The 21323-nt window shown below is 42.1% G+C and overlaps 1 protein-coding gene across 3 annotated transcripts in view; it reads right to left on the bottom strand.

Moving 5' to 3' along the window:
- sema3ab (sema domain, immunoglobulin domain (Ig), short basic domain, secreted, (semaphorin) 3Ab) overlaps positions 1-21323 on the bottom strand; it is a 43483-nt gene that overhangs the window by 5987 nt on the left and 16173 nt on the right. For 2 of the 3 annotated variants that reach the window (XM_037450966.2, XM_037450965.2), the window contains 11 exons: positions 13554-13902; positions 6620-6780; positions 6127-6189; positions 4338-4457; positions 3418-3508; positions 2536-2655; positions 1963-2105; positions 741-855; positions 567-636; positions 313-457; positions 17-236 (listed from right to left, as the gene is read on the bottom strand). In XM_037450966.2, the coding sequence (XP_037306863.2) occupies positions 17-236; positions 313-457; positions 567-636; positions 741-855; positions 1963-2105; positions 2536-2655; positions 3418-3508; positions 4338-4457; positions 6127-6189; positions 6620-6780; positions 13554-13671 (1366 nt within the window). In that variant the 5' untranslated portion in view covers positions 13672-13902. Of the gene's footprint in view, positions 1-16; positions 237-312; positions 458-566; positions 637-740; positions 856-1962; positions 2106-2535; positions 2656-3417; positions 3509-4337; positions 4458-6126; positions 6190-6619; positions 6781-13553; positions 13903-14122; positions 14300-21323 lie in introns of those variants that run through there. The other variant, XM_037450963.2, reaches the window with a different exon arrangement.

Below are 21323 nucleotides of genomic sequence, written 5' to 3'. Positions count from 1 at the left end.
CTTGAATAAAACATACCTGTGCCTATGAACATGACATCATACTGTCCATCTTCTGCTTCTACTTTGTCCACCACTATCTGGGTGAACTGGTAGTCCACATCTGTTTTGACTATGATTGGGCGATTGTTAATCGGATAGACAGGGTTGAACATGGCCGGGTGGCTTCTAGCAAAGGTTACAACTTCATCAGGCAGGTCCTTGGTTGTATCAAACCCCCCAAACGTCTTGCTCGGGCACTGTGGAGAAAAAAAAAAAGCTAACTGTAAGCTCAGTTCATAAGACAACGACACCCCGGTAAAACATTGCACTCACTGTGCCAGGCCGTGGGTAGGGAACGCGTCCCTGGAAAGGCACCCACTGATAGTTGGGTCCATCTCTATGAGCGTAAGGACCCAGGAAAACTCTCCTGATGTCCGCCATGCTGTACATGCACACAGCTGAACCTTTGAAGATGTTGCTAATGGGGCAGAAAGAACGGATCAGTTAATGAAAGGCCGGGTTTCTGTTGAAAACACAGGTCATAAATCACTACAAGCTACAAGCCAAAACTATTTCCATGATGGTACCTGGAAGTGGTGAATACTGCATAGATGATCGGGCTCTTAAGATCCTTTGTACTCATGAGAAAAACATCCTCTGTAAGCAATGCAGAGGACAGTTTTGATGTTACAGACACATTCGCCACCAACAAAATCATTCAAGAAACACTTCATTTTAAAGGTACGGGAGCAATCACTTACGTAGTTCATCAAAGTGCGTGTCTATTCCATTATTGCCAGGCACGGAGCAAATGAGTCGCGCCTTCAAAAAGGTGGTCCACTTATTTACAAGACTCCTGTGTCCTCCCAGGTCATTCTGTTGACAGGATCAGATCAACAAGCTCAGTTATTCGGAGCTCTCATTGTTTTATTTAATACAGTTGTTTCCCTTGTATGGTGTATATGTGTCATAGTACAACAACAATATATATATATATATATATATAAATTGGATATGGTAGAACACAAGAAAGCCGTTCAGGTGTAGTTGAAGGTGTATGTGTTGCCTTATCAATGATACTTTAGAGAAAGCAGAGTCTGGTAAACGTCATTCTCCCAAAGCTACAGCAGAGAGTCACCAGGGTGTAACTTGCTCAGAACAAGAGGTAGGTAATAGTAAAACTATTTCAGTGTAAGATGTGCCGGTCAATCAAATCAATCAAATGTTCAATGAGAAATACCTCAACTTCTCTAGAGTATTCTAGAGTTCCAGCACAAACCCTAATAAGAGGGGCCTGTGTGTCTCACAGTATGTTTCTTTTCTACAGCATGGCACACAAACACACAGGCAAAGAATGCTGGCCCATAAAATAGTATCGCAGTGAGTTTTGATTCATGATTCAAGAATGTTTCCAAATATGCATCGGCAATAATTAATACCACATCTTGCAAAATAGATGGCTTGTCTTTCGTCGAGCACAGCACATTCCCGACATACTGGGTAATCAGAGATTATGACAGAGGCACAGTATGCAGCTAAATAGACGGTTGAGGCTGGACATTACTTGCTGATCTGCAGTCAGCCTGCTGGATTCCTGCGTAATTAGTAAGAGTAAGATTTGGAACGCGAAAGCTAATAAAAGGCTGGTGATTTAACATAACCATTCCCTGGAGCTGGAGGGTGTAGTAGACCCAATCAGTGCCAGAGCCTGGCATTTGGATAACAGTTCTGCCATTGACAGCATCTCTGCCTCTCAGGTTCTGGTGACATTTAACTTTTCTCTCAGGTTTCTGTCTTGGGGGCCTGATTGTACCACACACAACAAAGCCCACTCTTCTCCAGGATAAAAATAATCACAGATAACAGTCCCAGAAACCCCCGCAGATGAAAGCCACTCGTCAAGGGTTTTTCCAGATACAGAAGCTAAGTGTGAGCGTGTGCTTGCAGGGCCATTTCTCTGTCTGTTCCTGTGTGGATGCGTACTTTGCAGAGCTGTCCGATGCGGGCGTGTGTGGCCTTCCCAGCGTGCTCTCCGTCTATAGCGTTCTCCTTAAAGAGTAAGTAGATTTTGTCATCTTCTGGGTTGTCGCTCTCTGGAATTAGATGCACGCCCACAAACCTGGGATCTGCAACCCACACACACACATTTGAGATGAAAGAAAATCATGGAACGTAAGGAAGAATCTATTTAGTGATTTGGTTTTGTGTCAACATGTTCATTTATTCAGTGCCTCATTATAAAAGCATTTAGTATTAAATATCAAACAGACAAAACAAATTTAACAAAAGAGCAATAAGGAAGGCAAATGATTGGAGTGGAATAAAACAAGTTTTATGTTGAATTCCAAACTCCCCCCTGCAGCCAGAGGGAGAAGAAACATGTTTGAGTAATGTGCTTCTTGTGACTTAGGGCTACCAAATGAAAATTTGACAATAAAAAACCTTTAAACCGGTGGACCATCTGCAATTTGCCAAAGAGATGCAAGATGCCAAAAAGTATTGCGTATTTCAAGCTACTTGGCTTTTTAAACCTGTGATTTTTCTCTTTTCTCTCACCGTTTAGCCACCGGGAGTCATGTTGCTCCGTCCTGATCGGGTGGTGCTTTCCGAGAGTGCGAAAGATGGCAAAATCCCGCCCCATGAAGTCAGCTGATGTCCCAGCATACAGTTCTCCATCTGAAAGTAAGAGTAACGAAGTAAGTTTGTCAAATTCCCAAAAATGAGCAGATGGTTCTAGGTTATTTTTCTCCAGTGATTCACGTGTAAAAGTCTGAAGAATTATTTGGGAGCTTAGCGGTACAGACAGACGGACTGTGGCGGATGTGATGAACATCAGGAGTGTGAAATTGACATCATGGCAGTAGGGTGGCTGTGAGGGAAAGGTTGAGCGGATGGAGAGACACACAAGGAGGGACGGGACAGAGGTGTAAGACAGGGGGTGTACATACTAATGGTGTTGAGATGGGAGAGAGAAAGGGAAGAGGAGATGGAAGGTGATGGGCTGGAAAATGGCCATCTGCTAGGTTAAACGGTGCGATATAACACAATGTGACTGGGAATAATTGGGGGTAAAGAGAAAAGGCATGCTCACTTTATTCTGCTTTATTTGCAAAGAATGTGGATTCAGTACAAAGAAAACAAAATAAACCGTAATTTGCAATGCACGCCCTGCACTTAATTGAGGTATATTCAGATTGAAATAGAGTTTGCAGTCCTGCCAATGAGGGGTTCCCAGTGTGTAAAAAACAAACCACACAGCTGATGAACTGGTAATGAATGACAGGGATGCCCTGTTCTGTTATTTACATTGGCTTTAAACCCTATAAATCTTCTGAAATGATAGAGCGGGGCAGAGGGTGTTTTCCAGACTCCCCTGTTTCATATGACCTTGAACTAACACACAGATGAACAGCACAGCGAATCCAGTCGTAAACTCACCAATTAGCATGGAGGCCGTCAATAACTTGGGATCATAAGGACTCTTTCCTCGACCATTCTCTATAAGAGGGTCCAGTTTAAACACGCTGTCCTGGACCAGGAGAGACAAAAAGTTACAGTTGAAAACTGAAACTGAGAAATAGATGGGATCACATTGTTTTTACAAGTTAAGGAGGCAAATTACATTGAGAAAAATTAGTTCACTATGACTGGAAATTTCTCTATAACCAATTTTAAGGTGACAGTTGGGAGAACGTTGTGGTGTTTAATGAAATGGAAATGTAGCAACCCACAGAATCCAATATCATAGATTTCAGACACACCTTTAGTTTAAAACCTTACCCAATGGTTCATAATGAATCACAGAAATGTGATTCCAAAGTAAGTACATTTTGGTTTTTAATTCAACCTTGATATGATACTTAAAAAAAGTGTTTCTTGATAAAGAAATAAGAAAACAACATTTTATTTTTTTAAATTCAATTTAATTTTAAATAATGTAAATCTGGTAAATCTGTCAAAATGTTTGAAAATGGGGAAGCCTCAGATTTTCAGTAAATCTAGGAAAGGAAACGCACATACGTCCGAGTCCGACATGTGAGGGACAAGGAAGCACTTTCCTTTTCTTTTACTGAACTGAACCCTTAGCAGTTCCAAATTAGAGATGAATCAAGACTATGAAACCCTATGAAACCCTAAACTATGAAATTACTATGTGTCATTTTGATTAATTAAACTTTTTTTCAGAGGGGAAGCAAATGATCAGGATTATCAAGAATACAATCATGCCAGACTACACATAGCATTTCACAACTTGTAATAAAATACTCAAACTTTACTATGACATGCTACTTGTTATAGCATTCATACATTAATGCTTACAGTCATTGTGGTGTTTGAAGAAATGTGTGTGTGTGTACCTCTGGTTTCCTGCCGACCTCCAGGTAGGAGCAGACAGGGTGGAAGGCTCCTGTCCCGCACACATAGAGGTGGGTCTGGTTGAACGGCTGCAACACTTTAATGAAATTTGAGCACTCCCTCTGATGGGCCAAAAAACAAGGAACAGATTTAGTCGGATGGGTAATCAACCATAAGAACAAAACTTTTTTAAATGCCCAGTTGTTACAGACGTTGGTGTCCCGGTCCACCAAATGCTGGTTGTGATAGCAACTGAGGTTTGGGCCATGAAGAGGGTTGAGACAAGATCAAAGGTCAACCAAATCACTGCAATACAGGCCATCGATGGCTTACTGTCATTCTGTCAGTGCAGAATACACACGTGGCGGTTTTGATCCTGCAATGTATTTAGCTCTTATATATCGTTGTGTCATATTATAGGAATATAGGCATAACTATCACAATATGTTAGCATATGGCATATTTCCTTGTACTCTGGCAGCATGTGCTTGAGCAGACCCGAGCTAAAATAAAAATAAATGTGTAATCACATATTCTAAAAGAAAATAGTGACACAAATTTTGCATGACTAAGTTTATCTGGCTTCAGGTCATCGGCACATAGCAGCTTCTGTTTGCATAAGCTTTAGTTGTCATCTAAGCAGCTGTCTTTGCCCGGATTGAAATGCCTGCATGCGTGGGTATATCTCTCTCTCCTATCTCTGAATATTTAGAAAGATGATAAAGAGAAGAAGACTCAAAACATACATATGTGTGTCCAACACGTTATACATTATATTAAGTAAAGATATTAAATATTATTTTAGATTTTGTTAGACCTGAGCAAAGAATATGAATATTTCTCCTTAATTTTTCTAGAAAAATGGATTTTTATTATTTGGCATGGAGTCGCAATAGCTGCAGCTTTGTTTTTTTCTGTTGTGGGTCACACCTTTGACACCCATCAAATCTCTTTCTGTCCTCTCAGCTTTATCTTCTAAAGTGCTTGCAGTACTCAGCAGACTCACTCTCCATCTTCATCCAGCTCCCTTTAGTTCTTACTTTCCTTCGACTCTACAACAGAAAGACCACCCCTCGAGGCACCTTATTCATCCACGCCACAATGTTTACAGAGAAAACGCAAAGAGCTTTGTGGCGCTTCAAACAATCAGCACAGAAGGGCAGGCAAGCTTGGCCGATGCCCAGGAAGCACAGACAGCATTGACATGATTTCAGATTCCAGCATATTGCCTTAGGCTTTATTGAAAATAGAAATTCATAACGCAGGTTGAAGGCAGCAGAGACAACCTCCCAAGTGTGTGTACACAGAGTTTTACCACAACCACCACCACCACCATTGTCTTGACTCCAGAGGGAAATATGCCTCATCCGACCTCAACATCCCCACCCCTGGATCAACCTACGGTAGGATGGAGTACTACTCAAATGATTAATAAAAGAATGTTACATTCTATTCGAGTCTCTCCTGATTGAAATGGAGGATTTTCATTAAGGTCAAAGTCATGGAGACTGAAAACTGACCGATGGTGAGCTAGGCAGTGACATATTGAACATGTCACCACTGTAGAATAAACAAGCTGAAAGATAAAGAAAAATCTACTATTATTGTAGATTAAAATGTCATATATGTGGAGCACAGATGACATGCCATCCAAGCACAACTTCAAGTGAGCTTTACGCCCAGAGTTGTCATTCTTTAGTAGCTCAAGAGAACAGGCTCCAAATCATCGGTGGGAAATGGGGGGGCAAAATGCTGAAACCAACTTGCAAGATGGATGGTTTTAGTTCTTACCGAGAGATCTTTTCCTGCCCACTTGCATTCATCTCTTTTGGTGGAGGAAGCCAGCCAAGGGATCTGCAACACAAACACGGTGTCTGTGCATGTTAGCAAAGAATGAGCCCCTACCTCGAATCATTTTAACAAAGTGAGTCTATGCAGCTACTGCCTGTGTGCATGCATGTGCATGCATGCGGGTCAAGATGTGATTTGTTATCCACTTTGTTTTAGTTTACTCCATTATTAATCCAGGTATGCGGAGAGCAGCTAACATGCCTGACACAGCGTGAGATCGTGTGCGACAGCCCTGGTCTGAAATATGCATGAGGCTCTTTTCTTTAAAGACAGAAAGGGAGGTCTCAAGATACCTGAGCCCTAAACTCACTCTGGATGCAGATGTACACTCAAGGAAGATATTAAGTCGGTCGGAAATGAATACAAACGTAATGTCGTGATGAATTATTAATCGGGTTAACCCGTCAGACAGACAATCGAACAACGGTTGTACCTGCGCGTAGTCTCTGCTGATGTTGAGGAGGTTAAAGGAGAAGATGTGGTCCTTGGCTCCCACAACGAGTCGTCCTTTCTCCTCGTCCAACAGGAAGGTGTGGTAAGCTGAACTGTTGGCAAGGCCTTCAAACGTTACAAGGTTGTTTGACTCCAGCATGTCTGCAGAGAAAAATGGAAGGAAAAGTGATGCTCAGCATAATATGATAATAACTTAAATGAAAATAAAATAAATCAAAGCAACTGTGGGTAGCATGAAAGAAGAAAAACAACACCAGGTCAATACTTATTTAATTTGTTTGAAAAGAATTCCACTGGTGTCTGAAAGACACGGCCTGGGTTTTAGAAAGCTTTCAACATTTCCAACCACATTACATTTCTGTAAGCAGAGGTTCACCTCTTCATTCCCTAGTCTGCCTTGTCTGTTGTAATGTTCCACATGCACAAAATAAATGTTACATTAGGTTGTTTTTGCCTTTTTTTGATATAGTGAATGTCCTCATTTCATCAAAATCTCCTTAAAAGCTTTTGTTTTTTCGTCTTTAATTTTTTTTTCTTCTTCCATGCATTCAACAAAATTATAGTGGGGCTATAAATTGTAATGCTGGGCCAAAGAAGCGAACTGACAGATACTGATAACTACTGGCAGGCCAGACTGGACTGGGAAGGTAATGCCAGCACTTGTAGCCAATTATCAAACTGTCTGCATGGGAAAGTAACCTTCACCACAACAGCCAAGCACAATTTTGTGAACTCTCAGTGGAAAACTGAGAGGAACATATGATGTGATATAAATCTGCTACAATGTCGTAGTCCAAACTGCAGGGTTACACTAAACCACATGAGCTCTCCGGACACCATGGGCTGCCGCTCACGTCTTGCAGCGTAATGCAACGGTTCTGCCAGGTCTGAAAACGATGGAACACTGGCTTTCATAGAAGGAAGCCGAACTTTCACGACAAATCCTTATTACTGTACCGACCTTTTAGATGTGGCATTAAAACACCTTTTGTGTAAAGTGTGTATATTTACTTGTGTAGTGCAGGCATTCATACAAACACACAAATACATTCACATTAGCCTTCTCGCACTGTGACGGCCTCGCATTGACCACTCACACAAAGGAGCGGAGAGCTACGGAGCGGAGGAGAACTGGTTCTGTTGGGGCTCTCTTTCTCTCTCTTGCTCTTCCTCGGGAGTAAATAGCAAATACATTCATGAATGTTTTACCACAGAGAATGTCCCTTCGCTGAAGTGTGTCACAACCCGAGAGAGTGACAAAAGAAGGAGCATCCGAGAATTTCACATGCATGGGTACGGGCTCTTTTACAATGAAAAAAGTACTCAAGAAGAATTATACAAGTTGTAGCATCTAAAGAAGACAACAACAACCTTCTTTCATTATCTGTTCATTATTTAGCATGCAGTGAAAAGTGTAGAATATTTAGTTTTATAGAAATGCTTATTTTATACTTTATTATTTAAGAAAATACAAACTGTAATACAATGAATATATTATTGTAGTTCAGTTCCTTTAAATAAATTAACTTTAGAGATTAGCGTTTTCAGTGTTACTAATAATGGTGCCAACATGCTGGTCACAATTATTAACAGGAAATGTAAAATAGTGCGATAATATAAATGGAGTGAAAAAACTGGATTTGAAAAAGAACCTTTGTAAAGAGTTGAGGACACAGAGCTGTAGGACACAAAGTAAGAAGTAGAGAACATCTTGGCTCGAGATAAAAACTCAATCATAAAGAACAGATCTAGTCGATGAGTATTAGTTACATTTAAAGTATACATGGGTTGCACATAACATAGCCACTGTTTAAGAATGGAAAAATAAAAAATGTCATAAAACGTTGCTGTGAAAGTATTGCTTTTTACAGTCCATGCTATGTCCTAACTGTATGGCTGTATAGTAACTATGGTGATCAGTATGTATGTATGTGATCAGAACTGTATGGCTGTATAGTAACTATGGTGATCATCACTGACAAGACAAAAACACCTCTGACCCTCTTTCACCTACAACAGTGCCCTGTTTGTGGGTACTAGTTTTACTCGTGCTCCATAGAACCAGAGGATACGTATGGTTTTGCACATTCCTAGCAAATTCCTACTTGGTCACATGCAATTGTGATTCTGTTCTGATTCTGCAAGGTAATTGTACACACACACACACACACACAAAATGGCAATGCTGTGTAATTTTATAGGAAATAAGTGATTCCCCATGCAATGATGGTTATACAAACAGCAAGGTGTCAAAGATCTGTGGGGAAACTGCACATCACTTCTCCTAAAACCACATCCCTGTATGAGAGAATGGAGAACAGCATCACCACATCCACACACCACAGACACACACACACTTCTCTGGTTTGTGAAAAGTGTCCATGGGAGTAGTGTCCATGGCAACAGACCATTCAACAGAGACTACTGCTAAGTTATTAAAAGCAATTCATCCAGAGACAGATACTGGATGGCTATTGTGCGTGAATCTATGTGTTTATGGAGCACGCTCTGATGTGTGTTATTGGAAAGAAACAGGATGTTTCCAAGACACGCCTGGGGCCGTGGCCTGTGCATGTCTGAACTGGTTTGCCCTACGGTTAAACATACAAACAGTTGACACCATGGGCATGGATAATGCAGCATTCCTTTTTTCTTGGAAACTTTTTGTTGCAAAATTCAACTCTGTGACACAGTTTTTCTTTTTTATAATTAATATATATCTAATGTTGTGCCATTAAACAATTTGATTGGCTTTAAAGAAATAAAGAAAACAGACAGCCAGAGAGACAGAGACACAAAAACAGGTGGATGGGAACTGTGTGACCTGTAACAGGTGTCAGCTGCTGCCCTGCCATGTTTTACGAATTGTCTCTTTTAGCCCAAAACTGTCTAGTTCCCGCTGTAAAGATCCTCAGGTTTGGTCCTTTCCTTTTCCCGTTTACGTTCTGTTCCTCAACGGATTTGTTTTCTTAAAAAACAATTTCACCCCTCCCCCCTCTCTTTCACCTCAACTATATTCTGTTACTCCAAATCTTTCAGTTGGGACAGAGAGAGATGAAGAGGGAGACACAAGTGAAAGAGAAAGTGAGAGGAAGAAGGGGGCAGATGGGATGGATGCAAAGAATCAACAGTCCCATGTGAGACCGATAAAAATAAACCCTACATTCTCTCCATCTTTCTCTCTCTCTTTCTCTCCATCCACTGGAGGGCACATAGAGTGTTATCTAAGTGCTTCCTTAGAAAAAGCAGAAACACATTTTAACAATTACCCACGTGTGGCCGCACTGTAAATGGGACCACTGACATTTGGCCCCGGTGCAGCTGTTTCACTGACTTGATATTGGCGAGTGTATGACTGCACCCTGACAAAACATAACGTATCACTGTGTCACTTAAAGTGTATACAGTCACGGATTCATCCACGCTGCAGGGGAAACACCACTAAGCTTCATCAGTCAAGTCATTTGTTCAGCATCAGAAAGGCCTACAAACACCCTTTGAACCTTTACAGTCAAGCGCTGCAAGCCGCTCGGCACACAAAACGACATTTTTGGTTACATATGTAAGATGAACTCTGTTAGAATCATAAAATAAATGGATGAAATGTATCTCAGTCTTAACCCCATGGTTTAGGATCAACTTTTGGCTCAGTTCAATGAATCTACGCCGTGCAGATGGTAGGATAAAGCGATCAAACCATAAGTTATATAAAATAAGTTATATGTAAGATCGAGTCATGCTAACTTCTTAGCTCCTTTTATTAATCCATGGCTGGGTATTATATCAACAATGCCTATGTGTATACTCTGTAGTCCAAATGTATAATTCTATGCTATTCATGGTCAAAAGTAGTTGAGTTCTGGTGAGATACATCACAATACCAACAAGTTCACCAGTTCAGTTTAATCACTTTAAATTAAAAAATTTTTTTACATTTGCCATAATGTCATTTGACAATGATACTGAAAAGTTGTATTATCTATATTGTGATATTGAGTCAAGAAATCCACAACACACTACTTCTGTTTGTCAGACAATAGCCTTGAACATTGTACATTATGAGAGTATCTTACATTATTATCTTACGATTAAGTCAAATGATTAGAAAGGTACCTCTTACAGTGGCAGTGTTTAGTTTTAGTTTAACTTGTTTCTCCTCTCTGGAGAAACAAGTAAAACTAAAACTAAACACTGCCAACTGAATCCAGTTTAGATTTGGAGGGGAAAAAACTATTCAACTACCTGAGAAAGCCTTCACAGGCCATTCAGGGTTTGTAATGTACACACCCGAGAAACCCAACTCCACTCCAAAGATTCTTGACGTGTTTATGGATTAAAGGTCTTAAGGCACTACTCTCTTCTCTAACTCTGATTAAAAGTCCATTTGCAACCCACAGAATAACACAAAACAGTTGAATTACTACTACAATGAGGAATTTACTACTCCAAAGAGGTATTTGCTATAGTCATCATTTTCTTGGCTCTTTTCCTACTTGGTAGAGAGTAGTTCAAGAGTATTCATTTTTTTTTGTCTGTAAAGGGGTTTGCCTGTGTGTGTGTGTGTGTGTGTGTGTGTGTGTGTGTGTGTGTGTGTGTGTGTGTGTGCGTGTGTGTGTGTGTGTGTGTGTGTGTGTGTGTGTGTGTGTGTGTGTGTGTGTGTGTGCGTGCAAACAGTTGGCTCTGATCAGGAAAGGGGTGGACAGGTCGAAGTGAAGGAGAAGGAGTGCTTTTGGCAGTACACACACTTGCATCTTATAAAACTGAAGTACCCCCCTCTTCCCTTCCCTGGACAGAAAACAACACAAACTCTACTTCTTGTTACTTGACAAACTCGCAAAGCCACGGATCTCTGTTTACTCCTTAAGGATTCATTTGTGAATTGATTCATGACAAAGGATATACGTCAAATGACTCGATACATGGTGCTGGTGTGCTTTGAAAATCCAAAGCCTCCCACTATCTCATCATCAGCACGTCACTAAGCTGTTGATACAGTTGGACCTCAGCTCTGTTTAGGTAGCAATGGGGTACCACTGCCCTTCTTTCCCCCTACTCCAATGGCCTTCTGCCCTTCAACCCTCACTTTCAAAGGTCTGTTGCAATCTCCTGTGGCTCAGCAAGAAGTATGTGTGTGTGTGTGTGTGTGTGTGTGCGTGCGTTTGTGTGTGTGTGTATGTGTGATGGCTGACATTGGTATGTATGCTTCAGAGAGTCTCAGTGTTCACTGAGGGGCTCATACTGCTGGACTGCTGGGGCTCAGGCTGCTGCCTTTAGGTTCACACCTTCCAGATGGACAGTTTCCTGTTGCGTTCACATGAGTCAAGTCATCAGTAGATTTAAAAACGAGTTTAAATGTGGGGATGCCTGCCCCCACATGCATTCATTTGGACACACACACACAGCTTTTCCCAGTATTCCCGGTGACCTGTAGGGGTCAGAGTTCCTTCACCTCGGAGTCCCATGTGTCATTGATCAGACAATCCAAGCTCAGGACTGAACAACTTCTCAGGCTGTCCAAGCAAGTGCTGCTGTGTAATTCACCACCGTGGATCATCTGATTCCCTCATCTCCATGAACAAAGTCTGCTTCACCTGTCCCCGGGGTAATACATTATGTATCCCGTGATATAAATGATTCATACTGCAATAATCCCACGCCACTTGCCTAATAGGACCTGCAATATAATAGATAATGTCTGAAAAATTCTACAGTATTATATGAAAAATATTTAAAGCGCGTTCCAGGCGTTACAATTACACCTGGTCGCTATCCTTTGGCCAGAACTCCACAGCCAGATAGGGTGCCACACAATTTTGTTCTCCAGACATAATATGAATGAGGTCTAATTGAAGTAATGAATATGGAAATATCTAAGCTGGCCAGGCTGCTACCTGAACACTTAACTTCTAATAGACATATCACTCCATGGGCGTGTTTCTCCAAACTGACAGCATGTTGTTTTAAATGACTGATTTGCTCATAGGTATCATTAGCTAACTACAGATGGCCATGCATTTGTGTGTGTGTGTGTGTGCGCATGCTCGTGTGTGTAATTATGGATCTCCCTGTGCTGAGCGAGAGAAATTTCTCTTTGGGAAAAGCCATCTGCTGAAACAGACGTACACCATTCATCCTGAGTGTAATTACCATGCAGGAAAGAAAGAAGCGGAAAACTGACATCCAGTAAATGAAAAGAGGAAGCGAGGGATGCATGATGCTCGAATGCCAGGGAGTCCAGGTCGAGCTCCACTTTGTATTGCAAAACTGATAACAGAAATTTGATAAAAACAAGATCCGAGGGACATGAAGAGAAAAAATGTAATTGTAATTTGAGGATAAATGTAATTTAAGATATGTTAGACTATAAAAAATATAGTACACCATTTCCATTATTTCCTATTGAATATTTCCAGCTGTTTGAATTTGAATTATTTTTACTACATTGGGGTTGCCAAATATATTTCAGTTTCTCTTTTGTTTTTGCAATAACAAAACTAAAATATCATTAATAGTATAATTAATTGTAACATAGTTAAATGGGAATTTGATCCAGCACCATACAAAATATATTTCATGTTTAATAAATTGATTGCAACTACCTGAATAAAAACTTAATAAACAGTTCATAATTAATCCATGACACTTGTTTCAGCTCAGTTGGCTTTGCTGGTAGTCTTTTCAGATAAATGGACAGAACGTGTTTGTGTCTCACAGTGATAACTTCCATGAACAAGCTTTTCTAGTCACTTTCTATATAGTCACACATGCAATTTAAATTACATCTCACATTTCGTTCTTTTTTTTGTTTAAATCTGCATGATCAAGAAGCAAGGCAATAAGACGCAGACATAAATTCATAACAAATCTTAAAAGCTTAAAAGATTTCTGATGGAATTCAAAGGAAATTATCTCACCTTTATAAGCCAGTTTTAGCCGAGGGACGTTGTTTTTGGTCTGTTGGGCTCTGCTGCCCTCTGTCCTGAGCAGAATCAGCCCACACAGCAGCAGAATGCTGCCCACGAGAGAGTCCATGGTCTTGGGGAAAAAGAGTCCAGTGAGGTCCTTTCAAAACACACCTCCAGTGCGCTCAGTCTCAGATCTGCTAGAAGAAACGCTCCTGATGTCCACAGATTAGGAAATAAATGCTAGTGGGTCAGTCCAGACAGGTTCTCAGCAGGACCCGTCCCTCTCCAAATCAGAAACCCTCTCGTGTTCTCGGGGTCAAAACCCCGAGTTAGAGTCCAACTCCAGCGGGGATAGAACCTGCGAAGGAGAATCGGTGGTTACGCCTCAAAGTCACCTCCGACACCAGAGAGTCCAAGATGAACTGAACCAAACTGAGCACAAAGACGAGATCTTCACCCTACTAAATGCAAGGAAGGGTGAGTGCAATTGGGCCGTACTGCCATCATTTTCTAACCTGGCACCGAGCGAGCATGCAGCTCTTTTCAAACAGCCATCAACGTTGTTATAGAGTATCTACCTTTTGCTAAAGAACTAAAAAAACAGGTCCAGTCTGTTTCAGCTGTTATTCCAGTTTGCTGTGTGAAGACAGTCTCCCCCATTCACACTGGTTTTGTCTTCCTCTCGCTCTACTCAGCCCTGCTCTGGACTAGTTTAGCGCAGCTCTGCCCTGTCGCCACAGCACAAGGCACACAGTGCAACTGCGAACAGCTGAGGCAGACAGCATAGTCATAGAGAGAGGGAGCGAGGGAGAGAGAGAGAGAGAGAGAGAGATAGCGGGAGGGACAGAGAGAAAAGAAGAAAGTGCAGTGTAGGTGGGAGTGAGGGTGAGAAGGAGCATAAAAAACATGAGAAAAAAAGGGAAAGCAAACGTAATGTTAGAGGCACCGTGCGGCCATATCAGGAGGTTAGAAGGAAGAACGTTCTGAGGATATAAATACCTCGAATGGATTTTTTGATTATAAGACTCCGAAAATAGGACACCATTTTCCAACTTTCACCAACAATTAACAAAGCCGAGACACAAGGGAAGCACATGAGTCATAGTCCCCACGTGGACTGAATTGGTTTCAAATGAATCCATTATGTTGTTAACCACATTCATCATTATCTCTGTCCAAAATGTCTTCAGCTCTCATTTTTATTATCTACAGCTTTTACACATAATGAAAGTATGCAGGATTAACTGTTGCTGAAAACCACTTTATCTGTTTTATTTTCTTTACTAATTTGTGTTCAAATGTATTACACGTATTTATTCAATTTATTCGTTAGTAGGATGTGTTAAAAGAAAGTCAGCTACTGTAAAAATAATGAATATCAGTGATTGAAATGATGTATAAGATATCTCTCATATCGGTCGGTTGAATGAGTCAGACAGTGGGAATGCCAAGAGACTGCAACAACTGTGTGCTAAATATCACAATCTAAAACATCAGCAATCTACTTAACTTGAGTCTGATGGATTAGTGGGGACGTTGCCTTTACACCATAGTATCTCGTGATATATGTGGACAATGTCTCTAGTGATAGCACCATTTAAGTCACAACAATTTCGGTGGCATCCAAAAAAAGTTCATTGAATTAGATACCTTTCAACCGTAACTTAATTTTGTAGTCGAAAAGTCTGTTTTATGGGATGAAGTTGAACAAATCTTATTTTGTGTATTACTGAGCAAAGAACGTCATCCCCACCCTCTTACATAATTCACAAATTTGATTAATACTACTACAATACATCTCTTTACTGAAACATTAGGAGGCTAAAACCTGTGTTTGACCAACAGAAAAATCCACATTTAAAATAATTATAGTTTCCAAAAAACATTTCCAAAACAGATTAAGAGTCCGATTAAGGCAGATTAATTGGGCATTTATTGGCCACTCCATCATGGACTCAAGGGGAGTTCCCTGTCTTTTCTCTTCAACCATCACAAATGAGATGTCACTCTCATTCCAAAAAAGCGGACTCTCAGTAAGCTGATTCCTTCTGGTGGTGAATGATAATGACTTCAGTGCCAATGGTGTGGTTAGGACCTCTATCCGTCTGGATAAAGAGCCATCAGACAGTGGGAGGAGAGCTGAACTAATCCTGCAGTGAGTGGATGGGCCTCACCGTTATGCTAATGTGAGCCGGCGCTTGGAGGTTCCAGGGAGTGGAGGAACAAGTGTCCCCACACAGTCTCCGCTTCCCAAACAGACTGGATTAGTGGGCTGAAACAGACAGATCCTTTTCTCTAAAACGTGGGATTGGCAGCGTTGACGTAGCAGTTAATTATTCCAAGGATCATGTGAAACTGTCAGCCATAACTGAGGCCAAACGGAGCAGTTGTTGGAGGTGAATTGGGAGTGAATGGGCCCTTGAGGATGTTGCTCCACTCTGCTACTGGCCATACTCTTTCCAAGTGGTTCAAGCCGAAAGCTGCTTAAAAACAATATTTCACACCAGTGGGCAGTGAAGGGCTGCCACTTGTAATTCTTGATTATTGATTCTTTGATTCTTATAAATAATGGATATGCAGACCATTAAATTGGCAGAACATCCATCAGGCTCCCCTCCTCAAAGAGTGAGAACATCCTCATTCCTGACATGAGGGAGGTATTCAGAGAACTCAAGTGTTCCCCACTTCTCCACTGAACCCCACTGAAATCTCACTATTTATACCTACTTGTACCTCATCCATTTCATGCACATTTTCTGAGAACATTCTCTTTAATAGGGTACCTAGGTTGTTTTGATTTATGTTTGTTTTATTGTGGGTGAATTATTCTGGTTTTGCTTAAAATCCTCTATTTCTGTTTGGTATGCTAAACACTGTGACAGAGACATGTACTAAATATAGCATTAGGCTTATTGGTTATACCATTTCCCACATTAAATACCTTATTAAATGACCACTGAGAGTTTGCTGTACGTTTGGAGGGTGTTTTATTTTATTCCCTCTTTTATATACATGTTCATAAAGAATCACATTTTTTTACAACCTCATCTACTCCTATGTACCGTCAAAATTCTAGCTGTCTCTAATTGACCAGGAGAGAAGTCCTCTGTGTGTTACTTTGCAAATTCTAATATTTTCTTCAGCTTTTACAGTCCTGTAAAATTTCAAAACACTTCCTTTGGCTCTTATCTCTCAGCGTGGCGATGGTTGGAAAATCAAATGAATAATGTTTGTCCAATAAAAAAGAGGGACGCATCCTTGACTATGTGAGGGTCTTTACAGAGCCCAAAGGGAGTTTTGTGCTTCATGGAGAATGCCCCTTTGTGAAGCACCAATTCAGCCCCTAGGTTCTAAACTCTCTGATTCACTGAGCGTACTCGGCCCATCTCAAAGTTCCTCAACTCATATGTGCAAGTGCAGCCAGAGAGGAAGGGCTTCTTTAACTTGTTGAGAGGTACACTGTGTGTTTGGATGTGGGAGCAGATCAGGCCAGTGAAGTGGAAGTGGCAACGGATCTGTCAATATCCACCGAAAGCTGGAGCCCCCCCCATCAGAGTTCACTCAGCCCCGCTTAAACAACACTCTCCTCACTCCACCACGCCTCCCGCCCACACAAGTGCACCCCCAACCTTCAGATCTTTCCACAGACAAGCTGCTTCCCTCTCCTGCCTCTGTCTTTAGCGTCCCCTCCCCCGACGCCACTACATACGCAACCCCCCCCCCCCCCCATCTGCCGCCATGTCCCTCTTGCTACACCTAAAGCCCGCACTGAAAACTCTTTCCATCACTTTCTCCATTCATCTGTCTGCAATCCTCCTTTTCCTGTCTTTCATCCTCTTTGACCTCCACCTACACCCCAGAAGCCTTTGGAACATAATCCCCTAAATGAGAGGACTTGGCTCAGCAAAATTAACCACCAGGCCAAAGAAAAGCAAATTAAACACATTTGCTGCCCACCAACCCTTTTCAATACCGGCCTGCATAGTTCATCCAGCCAACTTCACAGCATTGAGTGAGTGTAATGGGCAGCATGTGGGAAAAACAAGAGAAAGTGCATGAACTATCGAGGGTGTCTAACTTAGGAGTTGGAGTATATTACAGGTTTAAACATTCCTGTTAGGTTTCAGAACTGGGCAAAGCATTTGTACTTCATATGTCTTCAGTTCCCCAGAGTAGAATAAAACATGAGAGAATTTGAATAATGTTGTATGTGACATTATTCTACTTCCCTAAAATGTGTATGAGATATCAGAACCAGCGCCGCAGTTTTGAATTCTGTGATGTCTTGTCATTCTGGTTATTATTGTGGTTATTATGTCAAACACACACACAACCGTGCAGCAATGTAAGCCAGCTGTCTGAGCCAGAAGGTTCTGCTATGAAAGAAAAAAAGAAAGGCCTTTCATCCCTGTGGGAGCCATTGGCATCCTAACCTATATACCTCAGGGTCATCTAAGAGACAATATACAAGACAATATACAACAGAAGCACGTCTGACCACTACTGCACACTCGATGATTTTATTTAGACAACTAGTTGTGACAGGGTGAAATAATCACTGCTGCATCAAACAAAGCAAAGTAAAAGTATGTGAGCAAACTGATGAGGTCTTAAATGTATGTTGTGTACTATTAATGATTGAATAAACAAAATGCTGTTGGTGATTTACTCTTTCGTAATGAAAAATGGATGACGAATACAGCAAAAACCTTCATGAATAAATTACTTGGAACGGAGCTCGGTTTTCAACAACAATGCAACCACACACTCATCGAGGAAACCACAGGGCTCAATTCCAGCAAAACTAACCATGTGTAATTTGCCACTTCTTATCAACATGAGTTCTTTAAGCTCTTAAAGATTTGAAGGATAACCATACAGCATTCTCAAAGTTCACTATATATGTTAACAAGAATACAAGCTGAAATCCCTCGCTCCTCTCCAGGACAATTCCAGTTTCTGAAACTGGAAAACTTGAATCTTAAAACTAAGATTAAACGACCCAGCGTCTGTTTAGACCTGCTTCACTCTTTCACTAGCCACATGAATTTATCATCGCCCATCAATATTTCAACCTTCAGGCTACCTGCTTCATACCTCCACAGGGAACAACAAAAACACAGAATCTCTCTCTGACTCATACGTAGTCAGCCAGAGATTACACGAACAAGGACAGAGCTCCTCAGCTTGGTCATATACTCCAAGAAATAAAGTCAAAGAAAAACCAGCAGATATGTCAAAAAAGTTGTGTTGGTGTATAAAGTAATATATATTTTCACCATGTGGATCACAGTGCAGACTAGCAAAGACGTATTCACCAAATATTTTATTTGCGAGCAGAACCTTTTTTACGAAACGCCTCCGAGCTAGACTGTGTGTTTTTTTTGCCTTCCTTGTTGGAGGTTAGAGCGCAGCTTCAGCTGTGCTCAACATTTCATCATTGAGGTTTAATTGCAAGATATCGCCTCTAAGTATTCTAAAGGGATAGTTTGGATATTATCTTTTATAAACTGAGTTCTGAAACTGTAAGTCGTTTTTAAATCTGAATTGCTCTGTTCATCAGTATCTAGTCAATAATCACGAAAGCACACAAAACACACACTACAGGAAAAATGCAGACGCAGTTTATATGCATATATGAATATTACAAAATTTGATTAAGTTGAAGCTCAAAAACAATTTATATCAACAGTGAAACTTACACAACCTGAAAGTTCATTGTAAACCTTCCTGAAACTCACATCTTAAATTGTTTAGGCTTTTTTTACTCCAACGTTAAATCCATCATCTGTCACGTGAATTCAGTATTTTACAAGGTTTGTTAAGCCGTTTTTCACAGATTTACTGTGCAAAGGTAATAAAGACCTTGAGAGTATAACACATATGTTATGTTCGCAATGCTCACATGTCAGAGCAGTCTTTCCTTGCAGGGAGGGTGGAGAGAGAAAGACCAGTTTGTTTCTGTTAACATTGTGTGTCCGTGTTTGTGTGTGCGGTGGAAACAGACAAGCTGAAACTCATCACAGATACTGTTTATTGACTCAGCTCAGTGGAGTGACAGCAGTCTAGACATCACACAGTTCATTCCCTTCATGCTCAGAATTTGATTGACCATACACTTTCTGGTAAGCTCAGTGGAGCTGGAGGTGTGAGGGGGAAGTGGATGGAAAAGAGAGAACGAACCATAAAGCACTAAATCATAGCCCAGCATGTAATTTTAGACCTTCTGGAAGTAGTCAAAACAATAACTTCTTATAGGCAAATGTGTGACCGACTCAAACCTCTTTTATCCACACAATGTGGGTAGTGTCAGTAGTTCTGAAGACACACAGGAGCTATTGTCTCTGCAGTTTTCACAAAGTTCCGACCTGCTGATACACTAATTTATCTTTCCCTGCCAACGCGTCCCTGCCAAGTTACATTAGATGTAACAATCAACGTTGAAAATGTTAGAATGTTTTTCACACAACAGGGCAGGTTAACTGAGTGGCTGGTGTCATGGTATGCTGGGACTTTACATGTCCTTGTAATGCTCCTTTGTGCGGAGTCTGGAGAAGGAGGGGTCTTGATCGATCGACCTGGCTCGTCTCTCTTAATGGGGCTTCTGGTGTTAAGCTGGGGTCAAACAGAAGGGACCCGTGAGCTCCATCCTTCTATATAGATTTATACCTTTACATCAGAACCTTGACTCTGGCATAAACCCAGTAATCCCTGTTCAGCCTTGGACGATCCTGACTGAATGGAATCTCCTCCTGTTCTACATCACCGTGGGCATCAAAAGATAAAGTAAGGGAAGTGTACGGTGTGGGTGCGTGGGGTTGAAGACACGGCACAGGACCGCAGGGTGGTGGGTTTCACAAAATGCTTTTTATTCGCACAATTCATCAATTAATTCGTTCGCTCGGTCGGTCGGTCCGTCTCCTCCCTCCCTCCTCGCTCGCCTCACTGTTTATAGGGGCGAGAGGAGACCCGTTAATTCCCCCCAGCTGGTTGCCAAGTGTTTCCACCTGGCACTGTTCCCCGAGCCACTCCCCCTCTCTCTCCCTCTGCAGCCGAGCCGAAACCACGCCCGCCACCACATACCCCCACCGCCCGACTTAGGCCGGGGAGCCGTCCGGCCTAGCTTACTCCCCCCCCCCTCCCTCGAGAGGGCGGGAGAGGAAGTCCGCCACGACCATCTGCGTCCCCGGCCTATGGACCACCTTGAAGTTAAAAGGCTGCATGGCCAGATACCACCGAGTGATCCGGGCGTTAGTATCCTTCATGCGGTGGAGCCATTGGAGCGGGGCGTGGTCCGAACAGAGGGTGAATGAGCGTCCCAGGAGGTAGTAGCGCAGGGAGCCCACCGCCCACCGGATGGCCAGGCACTCCTTTTCCACCGTGCTGTACCTGGCCTCCCTCTCCGATAGCTTCCGGCTGATGTAGACAACGGGGCGGTCGACCCCCTCCACCTCCTGGGACAAAACGGCCCCCAGCCCTCTGTCCGACGCGTCGGTCTGCAGAACAAACGGGAGAGAAAAGTTAGGTGTGTGGAGGAGTGGCTCCCCACAGAGAGTCTGTTTTACCTTCTCAAACGCCCGCTGGCACTGCTCCGACCACTGGACCGGATCTGACGCACCTTTCCGGGTCAGGTCGGTCAAGGGGCTGGCGAGGTCCGCAAAGCCGGCGATGAACCGTCTGTAGTAACCCGCCAGCCCCAAAAACCGCCTCACCTCTTTTTTTGTCTTAGGGCGCGGGCAGGCTGCAATAGCTGCCGTCTTGTCCACCTGAGGACGCACC

The sequence above is a fragment of the Pungitius pungitius genome, chromosome 6 (assembly GCF_949316345.1).
Source record: "Pungitius pungitius chromosome 6, fPunPun2.1, whole genome shotgun sequence".
NCBI classification, from domain to species: Eukaryota; Metazoa; Chordata; class Actinopteri; order Perciformes; family Gasterosteidae; genus Pungitius; species Pungitius pungitius.
This window is presented reverse-complemented; position numbering and strand designations above follow the sequence as displayed.